This window comes from Scatophagus argus, chromosome 8 (assembly GCF_020382885.2).
Source record: "Scatophagus argus isolate fScaArg1 chromosome 8, fScaArg1.pri, whole genome shotgun sequence".
Classification (NCBI taxonomy): Eukaryota; Metazoa; Chordata; class Actinopteri; family Scatophagidae; genus Scatophagus; species Scatophagus argus.
The window spans coordinates 10,800,285-10,814,497 of record NC_058500.1 but is presented as its reverse complement, the minus strand read 5'-3'; the positions used below and the strand labels follow the sequence as shown (position 1 = coordinate 10,814,497).

General features: G+C 42.5%; 1 protein-coding gene across 7 annotated transcripts in view; it reads right to left on the bottom strand.

Annotated features, from left to right (window-relative positions):
- LOC124063054 (cyclin-dependent kinase 17-like) overlaps nt 1-13,700 on the bottom strand; it is a 35,820-nt gene extending 22,120 nt beyond the window's left edge. The window contains exons 1-3 of one of the 7 annotated variants that reach the window (XM_046396327.1): nt 13,343-13,700; nt 7,691-7,851; nt 5,195-5,359 (exon numbers count right to left, since the gene is read on the bottom strand). In XM_046396327.1, the coding sequence (XP_046252283.1) occupies nt 5,195-5,359; nt 7,691-7,820 (295 nt within the window). In that variant the 5' untranslated portion in view covers nt 7,821-7,851; nt 13,343-13,700. The other 6 variants (XM_046396326.1, XM_046396325.1, XM_046396328.1 and 3 more) reach the window with 6 other exon arrangements.
- Between the last annotated feature and the right edge of the window lie 513 nt (nt 13,701-14,213).

The following is a 14,213-nucleotide window of genomic DNA, read 5'->3' as shown; positions in this document are numbered from 1 at the left end:
CCCCTCTCATACGTCCTCTCCAGCCTCCTCGTTCTCTTCCTCCATCCTTCCCCATGGATTTGAAGCACAGGCCATTATTTATGCTAAACCTGTGGTGCACACATACACATGCACTATCCCCTACACATCCTGCTGCGCACACAGTTACTCTGCATCCCTATAATAACTACACAGGGCACTATGAAATATACCTGCAGAGCATACATAATATGAACAAAAAATCCTCAAATGAGGAACTACCCAGTAGGCTGTAGAAGTGTTAATCCCGAAGAAAGATTTGCTGCACTTGAGAACACCTGCATTTTCTTTGAACAAACCCCAGACTTCCATTTCAAATAACAAAATTTGCAGTATCAACAGAGATAGCAACCAGTTCAATTCATATTAGGATTACAAAACATATGTTTACAAAATATGATGCCTTGTTGTCGATTAAATGACCCGAGTTAAGATTATCTCCACTTCGATCAGCTGCAAGATTAATAAATTCTACTGATTTATTCATCTAATTTAAAAGACATTAATATAAAAGTGACATGGGCCGTAATGCGTTCTTGACACTTAATGTACACTTTGTGGCTAATACTTGTACCTGTACTTTTAATGGAGTATTTCTGCAGTATGGTATTGTGAATCTGATTACTGCCTCTACCACTGAAAACAGCTTTTCAGGGCATTTAAGTGCATATTACATGTGGATTTTACAGTGTGAGTGCTTTATTTAGTGTTTTTTGGAAAAAAAAAAAACTGTCCGATGATATTTTTTAAAGATGACACACGATAGCTGTAGTGTAAACTCTAATACTGATTAGTGTTGGCTTCCACAACGGACCCATGGATGACACCACCATAACAACTAACCTAAATGGAAATGTTTACAGAACAAGAGTGTACTCAGAGTACTCAGTGGCGACAGCATCCATCTTTCCTTCTCAATGTTTTCAATGATTAACACTTTAAAAAGCTGTTCTTCAAATGTGTTTGATAAGCACGAGATAAAATCTCACCTCTCCCAACATGTCAATAATCAGGTTATCTTGTAGGCCTTAACTATCATAACATGTTCATGCAGAAAAGCTATCACGCCCTCCATGTCAATACCAAGGTACTTAATTATAAGGCCATTTACACAAACATTCAACTATGCTATGTAACAGCTAAAATGGTTTATGGTATTATTAACACATTTTTTCATCTAGTTAAGGTGTGGAAGGTATTTAAAAATAAATATCTGGGAGGACTATAAGTGTGCAATTATCACTACACTCTATGGGATGTACTCATGATTGCTCTTTCTTACTCTTTCTTTGGCTCCATTACTCTATACTTCAAATTAGATTCAAGTAAAGAGCAACAGACATTACAGTACACTGACAGACATGTGCTGACACAGAGTGCTGCATCACCGAGTTTAAAAAGTCAAGGACAAAGGCTTGCCTCTCAGCCCTCCACCCATCACTGTCTCCCTGCCTCTTTGTATTCACAAGTGCAACTTTATACATCAAAGATTTCTCTCTTGCTCTGCAGCCACCTCCACACAGCTTTTCACTCTCATCAAGGTCTCATTCACTGTCACTTCTTCTTGCTACCTTGCTTTAAACATCTATGTTGGCACATTTGCTTGGCTACATTCAACCTTCCAATTACAATATAATGTTATGTTGTTTTTATTTTAAAACCACATACCACAGTCTGACTCCACACTAGAGAGACAATAAATATCAAAGTGCATCTAACACCCCTGAGGAACACAAACACATATAGAAAAACACACTCACAAGGCTGGAGGGAGATAGAATTTAGACTGCAGTAATTACTTCTAAACCTTTTATCTGCATCTAAGGAATCTTATTATTCAATTACTGGAACCAGTGTTTGCTGTCAGCTACAGACAGCGGCATTCTTTAGCAGCATCATGGCCTCCAGCATGAGCTACAGTAACAGCAAGCAGCCCTAACGCACACAAAAAGCTTACAAGACCAACTGCATAAAAGGACTCCACTCCTTTGTTCTTATTAAATCCAATGTGGGAGTGAGCAAAGAGTGTTAGTGTGAGCAAATGGAAGGCCGAGAGTGTAGGGGAGTGAGGGAGAGGGCTACAGCGATTAATGCAGTGTTAATGCATTACATTAAATCCCTGGTAGAGACGAGGTCTCTCATGGTGTGCAATACACAGGGAGAGATATGGGTGGTCTGAGAAGCTTTCCATCTTTAATCTTCCGGTTTTATCTGGAGGTTAAATATAGTATTCAGATGTATGTAGAGAGAAAGAGACAGAGACAGAAGGGAGAAAAGAACGAGAGGAGACATCTGTGACAGTATCAGAAATAGTAGCCGCCGACAGGTTTTAGAGAAGAGTAGGCAGCTCTCAGCAGAGTGCTGTTTCCGTGTAAAACAGACAGCAGGGCGGACTAATCCTCAAAAGTGTAACTATAGATCTTCACAGACAGACAGACAGAGAGGGGGGGATGAGGTAGCCATGAAAAGCAAAAAGAAAGTGCCGGGCTCATCTTTCCTCACTGTAAATACAGTGCTGCGGGAGTGGGTGTTAGCAACAGATGAATCACAAACCTGTAAAAGCTCTCTGGCTCTGGCTACGGCTACCTCTGACGTACACATACAACAACACAGTCGGACCCACTTACACAGATGTATATTTAATTGAAAACTCCCATGGATGGATAAAGCAAGTTAGACAAAGACGAAGGAAGGGTGGGCAATCTCTTTAGTGCAGCAGGAAAGAGAGATTGCATCATCATGTAGCTCTATTAAAGGGTACGACGTGCTCTGACTGCTGAGTGGCACACTGTGAGTCAGCGAGACCAACCAGTGGGTAACACACACACACACACCATACCTCTTAACATTTCAAACTCCTTAAAACTTATCTCAATTTTAATAATAGAATAGCATCTATTCTAGGTTCTGAGCTACGCCCTTTTTAGGGCTTTTCTGAGCCAACATGGAGCTGTGGATTTCACAGAATGAAGTCACGCTGCAAGGCCATCATCCTGTGGGCTTAAGGCTGGTATGTTCACATATTTCCATTACTGGCACTGTAGTTCTCCATATTCTCTACACTTTCCTCACAAACAGTATTGTGAAAATGATTTCAAACATTATTAATTATTAATCTCTGCCTCTACATTCTACACAATACATCCTTCTCTCATTATTACAATTCAGAGATTTTTATTTTCTTTCTTAATGAGAGTTAGACAAGAAGATCGACACGACTCCAATACTGTATCAATATCCAAAACCGTTAAATAAGATAAGGTTAGCTTACATTAGCACAAAATCTGAAAGCAAGGGGAATATAGGAAACCACACATTTCTCACATTGTCAAACTATTCCTTCATCACCTCAAGGATTAGCAGCTATTGTGTCCTACTACTGCTTTAAAGGTATTACAGAAGCAGCACCAAGAGCTGGCATTATGTGACTTGATTTTTAATGTAATTTACAACTCCTAACATTTGCAAATTTTGGCTGTTTGTTTGGTTAAATGGAAATTCAAACTACCACCAGCACTATTCTGCCATCCACATTTCTTTACAGGGTTCATGTACGGTTCATCCCTCCATGCTTATTGTATTTTCAGCTCTGAGGATCACAATGAACTGTAAGCTCCCAATACAAGACTAGTTCTCTTGTCAGCCAGAGTTCAATGGACGCAAGGAGTCTCTTTCTGGTCTATATGCAGTTCACTGAGCCGAGGACTCAAGGGATGCACAGCACAAAGCTAATAGGAGTCCCGCGGAACTAACACTCCCCTACCTCTCTGTCTGTCGCTCCCTCCTTTCATCTACATTTTCCTTTTCTCCCTCTCTATCGCTCAGTTCCCCGTAATCAATCTCACACCATTTTCTAAGCTCCATTTCATTCTGAAACTCCAACCTCCAAGCCTTCAGCCCCCTTCATTTGCCTTCATCCTTGATTTTCCCTTCCTCACTCCATCCCTCTGCTTCTGATATAAGTCGTTCCGCCACAGTGGGAAATGAGATTACTGGGATCCATATAGCCACAGACCACACGTTCCATTACATAATGCAGACAGACAGAAGAGGAAAATGACTGTGTGAGGATGTGTATGTGTGTGTATTTGTGTATGTTGGATTAAGGTCATTAGAGTTTTAGCCTTTCAGATTCGTAGTAAATGTTGGAAGAAAAACCAAGTTGCATCAGCAAATACGTTTACTCGCTCACTAAAAACTCATATGCGCACACACACGCGCACACACACACATTCTCCCTTGCCTTTATGGTAAGCAACACTGACATCTAAATGACATCAGTGTGTGTGTTTTCTCCACCCACAGGTGGCAGTATTGCTCAAGCTTGACGTTGCTCTGTTGAAATGCTCATAAAATTATACACAGCTGGTTAAGTTAAAGCATGCATGGGGGAAAAAACACAAAAGATTTCTCTTCACTGAACCACTGATACACAGAGCAAGTGACAAGAAAAATAACAGGAAAAATTGGACTAGGAACAATAGTGTAGTAATAGTGTGTTTGTTTCAGTGGTGGAAGAAGATCGTTTACCCAAGTAGAAAGTAGCAGTACCTCAAATTAAAAATACAGCAGAACAGAAGTACTAATAGTAAAATAGTACAACAGCATCAAAAGCATCCTATCAGTATTATATTATATCATTTGATTATATTTACTGATACATGTGCATGTGTGTTTTATGTTTTGTTGAACTTATTATTCATATATAATATGTCAATAATACTGTAAATATTGTATAACATTGTATCACCACTTGCACTAGATACAAACTGCATTTCATTGACTTTGTACCTGTACTCTGCACAAGGACAATAAAGTTGAATCTAATATAATCTAATCAGTTTGTGTGAACAACCCTGATCTTCAACGGAACTACTAACTGTGGCTGTAAAATAAATACAGTGGAGTGTAATATTTGCACGTAAAAATATGTGCCTCTTAAATGTAAATGTATAAAGTTATTTTAAAATGACACCTTTACTGACTTTTGGAAAAAAAGGAACGTGCTTCAGGCTTTTCTCCACACTGAATCAAACCAGTCTGCTTAGCACACGCAGCGATATGCTTTTCTGTGTGCTCATGGGCGCATGCATGCATCACTGTGTACTCTATGTGTGTATGTGTGTGTGTGTGTGTGTGTGTGTGTGTGTGTGTGTGTGTGTGTGTGTGTGTATACCAAGAGATCCAGTCCTGTGAAGGCTCAGGTAGGCTCTGTCTCTTTCCAGCCCCCCACCCGGCTCTCTGCGCAGGGCGGTGCGGCCCAGATGACCAGCATATTGACGCAGGAAGGAGGGAGCACTGTGTGAGGCGGGAGGGTGCACAGCGCACACCACCACGGGCTCTGAGACACATGATGCCGGATGCACGGCCAGGTTGAGGGAGACGACGAAGGGAAGGAAAGAAGAGAGTGCGAGAGAAGGCGAGAGAGTGAGGAGAAAGCTCCAGAGGATAGCAGGTTGATAAAAATGAGAAAGAAGAGGGGGTCCGAACCACAAAAAGAAAGACAAATAAAGGAAAAGAGAAGGATCAAGAACAGAGGAGATAGCAGAATAGAGGAAAGAGAAGCAGCAAATTAGAGACAGACAGAACTCATAAGGGGGAACAGGAGAAAGGGGGGAAAAAGACGGCACAAGGTCACACAGAGAGGTAGCAGAACATGTAGGAACAGTACAGTATGTAATAATGACAGATAAAAGGATGAGAATGCATACAGTTGGTGTACTTGTGTCAGAAGAGGAAACAGTTGTAGAACACAGTAATAGAAATAGCCATTGACAGAGTACGGACCATGCATATTGGAAAATATGTTGAGTCATAGACTGACAGAGACCGATGTTGAAGACACACAAATGAAATAATAGCAGACGCACAACTGGAAACAGGACTAGTATAGAAATAAAGTTAACTGAGGAAAACTGAATACATCTTACGGATAAGCAAATGCTCACTGACTTCTCCAAGGCAAAACAGTGTAACCTAACCGAACACAAACGGTACGTCGTGTCGGTGTGTGTGTATCATCCCCTCTCTGTCACATTAGTATTAATGAATCCTTTTTGCAAAATATGGCTGGAAGCACACTTTCCTTTCTTTCAAATAATCCCCAATTTTCTTCACACTGCACTGTAAATTCCTCTGTGATCCCTGAACATTAGGGTCCAACGTTCCTCTAAAATCCTCACATGATTCCCCCACAGTCTCGCCTCCAAGAACACAGTGGTAGAGCAGATCTGATGTCAGCACCAGAATCTACTTTGCTTCTAATTAGCACCCTGAAAATGTGAGCTTTTTTACATTTTTTTTTTTACTGCCCTTTTGCAGAGTCTGATGAATATAAGCGGAGCTGTAGGGGTCTGGGGCAGTGATATAGCAAGAGAAAAGGACAGGAGGAGATGCTGATGCTAAGTACAAGATGTAGAGCAGTGGTTAAAGTTTAATGTCTCTCTCCTCATCCTCTACATCACTTCCTCCATCCAGCTGCCTCTCTCTTCCTTTCTCCTTGTGCTCTTTGGAAATGAACTGAGCTATTAAAAACTAAAGAGCAGAGATGTAAAAGAATAGGAGGAAGAAGACAGAGATAGCAGAGGGTGAAATTAATCAGGTAGAGGTATGGAAGTTACAGCCCAGGCGCTGATAAAACAAGCAACGTGTAACAATGAAGAAATATTATCAGTCCTCGTATGCAAAGCTGCCAACATCTCTATCCCAAAACACAACACAGCTATATTTGTTTCTTGCTTTCTTTTTCTTCTGAGACAAAAGCATTTGCTGAAACAGGAACAACCCCACACACTCTGTGTTCTGATCTGGTTTCCGTCTGGAGCCAGAATGGGGTGCAAACACTCAGACCAATCACACAAACACACAGGTGAGGCCTCTGGATTTTCCCAAAGGTGAACCTGTAATCCTGGAAGATGTCCAGCAGATGGCACCCAACATTTCAGAGAATGACCTTGCTTTTTTGCACTTTCATCCAGGAACTAAGACTCATGTGAATACAAAAATGAATGTATTTGAATTGACAACAAAGCTGTGCAAATTCGCATACATTGCCAGTATGCTACTCTTTTCAGTCTTGATGATCGATAAATGAAGTAAAGTGAAGAGAGAAGCTGATGATGAGGCGAAGGTGATGAAGGTTCAGCTCAGGTGAAACTTCGTGTGTGCGTCAATTACGTGTCTGTATGCATACATGAGAGGCCCAGTCTTCCTTCATTTCCTGCAAGGATCAGCACCTACACCTTCGTTTGCAAACCACTACATCAGTTAATACCTCGTCATGTGCTTGAAAAGGTTCCAAGTCAAATCTTAAGGTCTTGAACTGTTGGAGCACATGAGAAATTCCCCTTTAATAACACAGTTTGCCTACTCCTGTGTGCTAAGTGAACTAAGTCGAACTGATCACTGTTTGACTTCCAGGAGGGTCATGGAGGTGACGCAATTACTTTTCGCCATAATGACAACACAAGCTGCATTAGTATCTTTTTAAAGACTCTCTTTTCTGCTTCTTCTGTTATCATCTGAGATCCCGTATTTACATAAAATTCATGTATGCACAAGCATAAAACACATACAAATTAATTACATGAAAGATTTTCAAATTTGTGTGCGAGCTGCAATGTGTGAAATAAGAGCTGATGTATAACTGAGTGCGACTGCACTTGTGTCTCACCATTGTCTCTGGCTGTGGATGGCTCATCCAAAGCCATCTGTTCAGCCAGTTCAGACAGGGAGTCGTCGACGGGCCGAGCGCTGCGTAGAGACATGGACAGCCTCCGCTTGATTATCTTCATCCTGTCCATCTTCTCAACCGCACCACTGGGGCCCACAGGCCTGAGGGAGGGGGGACAAAGACAACAAACATCATCACTATCATCATCAGCAAACACCTGCATCCCCATCATCATCATCATCATCATGGCCATGATTGTTCCTATTATAACCATCGACAGCTCGATACACACTGCCCAGTTAATCTTCATTGTGCAGTGAAACTACTGCAGTGCAGCCTCGGCGCATTTTCCACAGTTCTTTGGGCTCCCAATGATTGTGTTTGTTCACGCAGCGTGTGTTCTCATTGTTATGTATCCCAAGTGCAAACATTGCAGAATAAAAGACACAGAATGAGAGAGCAGACCCACAGAGACACAGAGAACAAGAGAGAAAGGGAGCAACAAACAAAAAATTTACCAAAAAAAAAACAAAACATGTAAATGGCTGACAACGCAACTCCCAAGAGGTTTCAGACAAGAGCAGCTCTCCCAGATGAGCCGTGATTGGCACACATTTCACTGGCTCTTCCATCATTAAGTCACGCATTCAAACAGCAGATATCAACCAAAAGTTCTTCATATTCTATATACAAGCTATGTATGGTATGGATGATTCTATAGTGGCCTAATCTAAACTAGTGTTCTCTGGCAGGACACACAGCACTTCATCCTCAAAAACATATACTGCTTTTTCCAGCAAAGTGCTCTTCATATTCTGTGTATTGTGTATTTGCCTATGTACGTCTCTTAAAGTCAGTAAGCTTTCAAAGCTATGTATATTGTTTAGAGTGCCCCTCAGCAGACGTTCAGGATCTGGTTTGTGCGTGTTTGTACAGTATACGTCTCTTTGCATGTGTGTATTTATGTGTATTGAATTCACTTTGTGCGTCATGTTCCTCTACGCTCCGTTTGACTGGCCTGGAGGTAGCAGCAGCTATGGCAGAGTATTTCTGTCCCCCCGACTTCCTGCTACTTCTATCTAACCCATAAGCGCTCAAAAGCTGGTATACACAAGTGCAAACACACACACACACACAGAGCACCCACTGCCTTTCTCTTTGTGTCCAACCTTGGAGGTTTCAACAAAAGCCATTCAGCCTTTCAGGCTCTCAGTCTTTCAGGCCTATTAGAGACAGCCAGTGCTCTGAGGGAATTCAAACCCAGCGATCCTCACTCAGGGTGACTGGCTATATTTTTTTTTCACTAGAAGATGCGCTTAGGCGAGCATCCATTGCTAACAACATTGCCTATGCCAATTTACATGAGTTTCCAGTTGTATAAGGTTTGCACCTCGGCTGGAGACGTTTCTCCAAGACGATAAAAAAAAAGGGAACAAAAGAACGAAAGGGGAGCAACTCACACACATTCATTCCATAACATCCGTCACCCATGGATTATTAGTACGGAACGAATCTCCCTCCCCCCTCATTTGCATGTTTTTTCCAGACTTCAATAGCGAAGAAGAACCGTTCTCGGACAAGGAGACGAGGTTCTCCTCATGCGACCTTACAGCCATCAACCACACATTTTCAAGAAAAATTGGCTCACATTATGGGGGAGACAGCCAATAATTGAATGCACTACTTATTACCAAGATAAATACAGCCCCGTTTTATCACTAACACACACTTATGCTTGCACCCAGGCATCCCCGCACACACGTACAGATGCACAATGATGACTAATTTCACAGTCTTCGTCTTATCTCGGTTGAATTAGTATGAACAGTAATGCAGCTAATCTCATTACCCTGCAACTCATACAGGGAAAGATATCAGGGTACCACTGAATATTATATATGTTGTTGAGATTTCCAGCTTTATTTAGAATATGATGAATTAAGGTGTTAAGTTAAAACATTAATTTTATGAAAATAACGAATAACTTTCTCATTCCTAAGTAGTTTGTAAACTTTTCCCATTTGCTTTCAAAGGATATTTTGTAAGATGCGAGATATACTTGACAACTTTTTGCATCATTGTGCATTTACTATACACTACACAGACAAAAGTATTGGGACAAACCTCTTTCTTATTGAATTCTGGTGTGGCATGGGGCTGTTTTTCAGGGATTGGGCTTGACCCTTTACTTCCAGTGAAGGGAAATCTTAATGCTTCTTAATGCCAAGACATCTTGGACAATGCAGAGATTGTGAGTCAGGCCTCATCAGTGCCTGATCTCACTAGTTCTCTAATGCATTATTGGGCAAAAATTCCCACAGACACACTGAAAAATCCTGTGGAAACCCTTCCCAAAAGAGTGGAAGCTGTTAAAGCTGCAAAGCGGGGACCAACTCAGTACTAATGTCTATGTATTCAGAATGAGATGTCTCTAAAGGTCCTGTTAGTGTAATCTTCAAGTGTCCCAATACTTTTGTCCATATAGGATATTTGATCATTTATCTGTCTCTAGTCTGCATTCAGTATAAGAATTTTATCCTAAATTAAATACAATTCAGAGAGTTTAAGTGTATCTGTGTTAGTCAACTTGTAAATGAAAAAAAAAGTTTCAGGAAGAATTAAGTATAATAAGTATAATAATGAATGCGTGCTGGATGTTAAGTCTTGTCTGGTACAGATGGACGTGGCAGTGTGAAGAGCTTGGCAGAGGCACAACAGTGAGTGGGACGAGACATGTGCCTCCAGGCTGCAGCATGCACAGGAAACACTCACCAGACACCCAGCAAACCACGAACAGCTCTGATACATAACTCCAACTAAACGGAGGGACACACTCCAGAAGACGAAGGCCGCTCTCACTCCTTCAAAGACGCTACGAGCCACTCTGCTGTTTCAGTTGTGTTTGAAAGCTATATAGAACAAACTGTTGACGAATTCACAAGCAGTGTAACACGGGCTGCGCGATAAAACAAACACAAACAAGGAAAGGTTAACAGGTCAAGTGGCACAGAGGACTAAAGAATAAAACCGTCTCCAACTTTGTTATTTGTGCACGTCTGTTAACAGCCCGTGAGCGTGTCATGTGCAAGTGTTTCCGCACGCGTGTGTGGGTGGTTGCACGGATGTGGCAGCATGGAGGTGAGGTGAAGCGACACGCCCCTGAGGAGAACAGGAGGAGGAAGACGGCCTGATTTATTCAAGACGCACACCATTTGGGTTGCTAGGTTACAGGCCCAGGCTGGAACCACAGTTTGTGTCTCTGAGGTAAAAAGAAAAAGAAAGCAGGCAGAGAGAGAGCTGAGAATACACAATTCCCATCTATCTCCCCTCTCCCATGCACACACATGCTCATGTCAGCTATAAAAACTTCCAGCCCTCCGGTGCTTGGGATGCCACAGTGCTGCAGCATGCGATCCTTGCCAGCCTTGCTCAGGGATTCCACTGCCTAATGGCTTATGCCTATGCACAGGATCTATGCACAGGATCTGCACCTGATGACCTGAGTCTGCAGCATACATACACAGGTTTGCAGGTTTGACATGCACATGTATAAACACACACAGAAATTACTTAAATCAGAACAGAAGGGAAGATCTGATCTTGTGTCAGCCAGCTTCCTTACTTTTCAAACAAACAAACAAGGATTCTTCTGGATTTCTGTGGCACATGAATCATATGCATGCATGCACTCACATACAGTGTGGCAGAGTGGAATGGGCACTCAGTGGCACTCCGAACACGGCTTGGCGCAGCGGCCTCAGGATGCATGAGTAATGCGCAAATCTGCCCAACTACAGAATCCTACACACATCCACGCAAACACACGTGTAAACCAACAGATGACCAAAAAAGTAGTTCATTCTCCTTATGAGGCCGATGGCCCGCTCCTCAGCAGCTCTTCTGTCACTTAACCTAAATCTCTCGCGTTAGATAAGGAGACGGAATTACGCAAAGAAGACGAATGAATTTAAGCAGAAGCACAAGACTGCAGAAGGACAAGGCAAAAGATCTGGAATGTCATTTCCAGCCCTTAGAGGAGGAAGGAGTGTCTGCTTTTATGATTTGGGGTCACGCAATGATTCACTTGGGCTATCACAATATTAAAAGGAATATTCAACCAATAATATTGTACATGTATACAAACATTACACATAAGATCATCAAACTGCTGTAATGAGCCGTCTTTCACTCATTACATCAGACAAAACATTTCAGACAACTGAGTTTTGGAGAACATTATAACATCATGATAAGTGAAAGTTTGTCCTCGACAATAGTAAATAACCGGACAGCAAAAGCATCGCTATTTGGCATCATTATACATTACTGGCCTGGACAATCCTGTAAAAGAGAATTTTAACATCAGTGAGGTCCTTTCATGGTTAAATGACGTCATTACTGGACCACAGAGTGTAGTAAAACTGGGTGACATTCAAACCAAATAAGAGTGTGCACGAAGCCCCACTTGGTACAAAACACAAACAGGTTGCAAAAAGTCCAGAAATCCTAAATGATGCTTTTAAAGACTACCGAACAAAACGATACCCTGACCAAAACTGTTGTCCGATTAACATGACTGTAACATAACAAGATATGCAGTTACAATGCAGGGTTATTGTATGTCTGGAATTATCAGTGAGGTTTTTCAACCGGGGTTTCAAAATGTAAAGGCACTGACTGATACACGCATGACTTTCAATCTGGACATCCCACGCTGACACGAACATAAATAATTTAGTGTTAAATGATACTCCCGACACAGAGGAAATAAGTGTCTTCTGCTATTGGTGATAATTGTTCATCCTGTGTTTGTTTGTTTCTGTTAGTATACCACTTGCCACGGGTGAACATCCACGAGGTTATCGAGTACACTGCGGGACCCCACGAAGCGGACTGTCACGTTTTGCGGACGAGCGAAGATCCTGACACTATCCCGGGTGAACCGGGCACGAAGAGGGCAGCAAGCAGCCGTGCGATAAATATCACTGGACTCCAACCAAATGCGCCGCGGTTCATGTCGGGCCTGGCTGGCAAAGATCCCTCTACCTCCCAGGCCTTTGGCGTTTTCGGTCAGTTCCTCTCTCCCCGTGTTTTCCTGACGCAAGTATCCGGGAGGAGGAGAGTCAGACAGGGCAAAGAAAAGTTACACAGCCGCCCGGCCGGCTCGGAAACTCCATGGAAATAGGACTTGGGACATCTCTGAGGCTATCCCGACTTCGTTATTGTGAACTTACAAGTTGGGACCCCGACACCACTGTAATGAGTCCAAAAATATCGCTCTAGGGTCTTAAATCTGAGTCGGTCTATGGTCGCTAGTTAGGCTAGGCTATCACTTACATCTGCCGTGGTGTCACTCTGATTTCCCCCCACTGCGAATAGGGATATTTTTCAGCTACATAAGAGGACTAGCTTAAAGTATCCCCACGTATTCCACGTAGAGGCACCATTAAGCAAGCCGCTCAAAACCACCAAATACCTTTGTTTAAACGGGTCAAAAATAAAAAAATAAATAACTCCACCTGCAATGTCAGGTGATAGGACAACCGTGGCTGTCGATGTTTGTTGTCCCAACATTGTCACCAGAAACGTTGAGTGAAGACAGGCCGAACATAAACATGAACAACAACAACAAAATAAAGCGCTGCCACTAACCTGCTAGTGTTCCTGCTGCAGGAGACTATTGTTCCACTTGTGTGTGGTAATCCGGGCAGCAGCACGCTGGGATGAATCCACTGCGACAAGTTCCTCCAACTACTTTGCCGTTAAACACACCAAGATTGCCTGTTACCCGTCGGGATGAGTCTTATCCCCGTGCTACACGGTGTGTCGCAGCGTCCCGCCGCCTGACTGAACGCGTTGCTGACCCGTAATAAGTCATCGTTTGTCTTTACTTTCGCTTACACGCAGCACCGTCCCGTGCGGTGATGATCAGCCATATCGCTGCTGTGTGGATCCCGAGTGGAAGCAGTGGCGTGATCCCGGAAAACACCGCAAGGGGTGTGTGTGTGTGTGTGTGTGTGTGTGTTTGAGAGAGAGAGAGAGAGAGAGAGAGAGAGAGAGAGGTTGTGAACACGTATCAGACTCTCTGACCTCCACCTCCCACCCACCTCCAACCTTCTCTGACTGAAAAATGGGGGGGTCAGATAGATTAATTTGGGCGAGGGGGGGCAATGTCACCGGGGAAATTAGCCTTCATTATCCAAGCCATATTTCCATCTAAATATTCGCCTCAGAGAAACTCCTCCTCGTGAATTATTCATGGACTGAAATTTATGAAAACTCAACAGTATCATCCACCACTGCTTAGCTGGCACCGAAACAAGTGGAAGTATAGTCTAAAGATAATTAAGCATTGAAATAAATTCTATTTTGGTCCTAAATCTATGAGATTTAAATTCATACAATTAGGGTACACAAATTACTGGCCACAGTGTAACACACAGGCCGAGCTGAGTCAGCTGGATCACGTTAAATTACAGTTTTAAGCAGGGCACATGCAGTACATGTAGTAATTCTCCTTTTG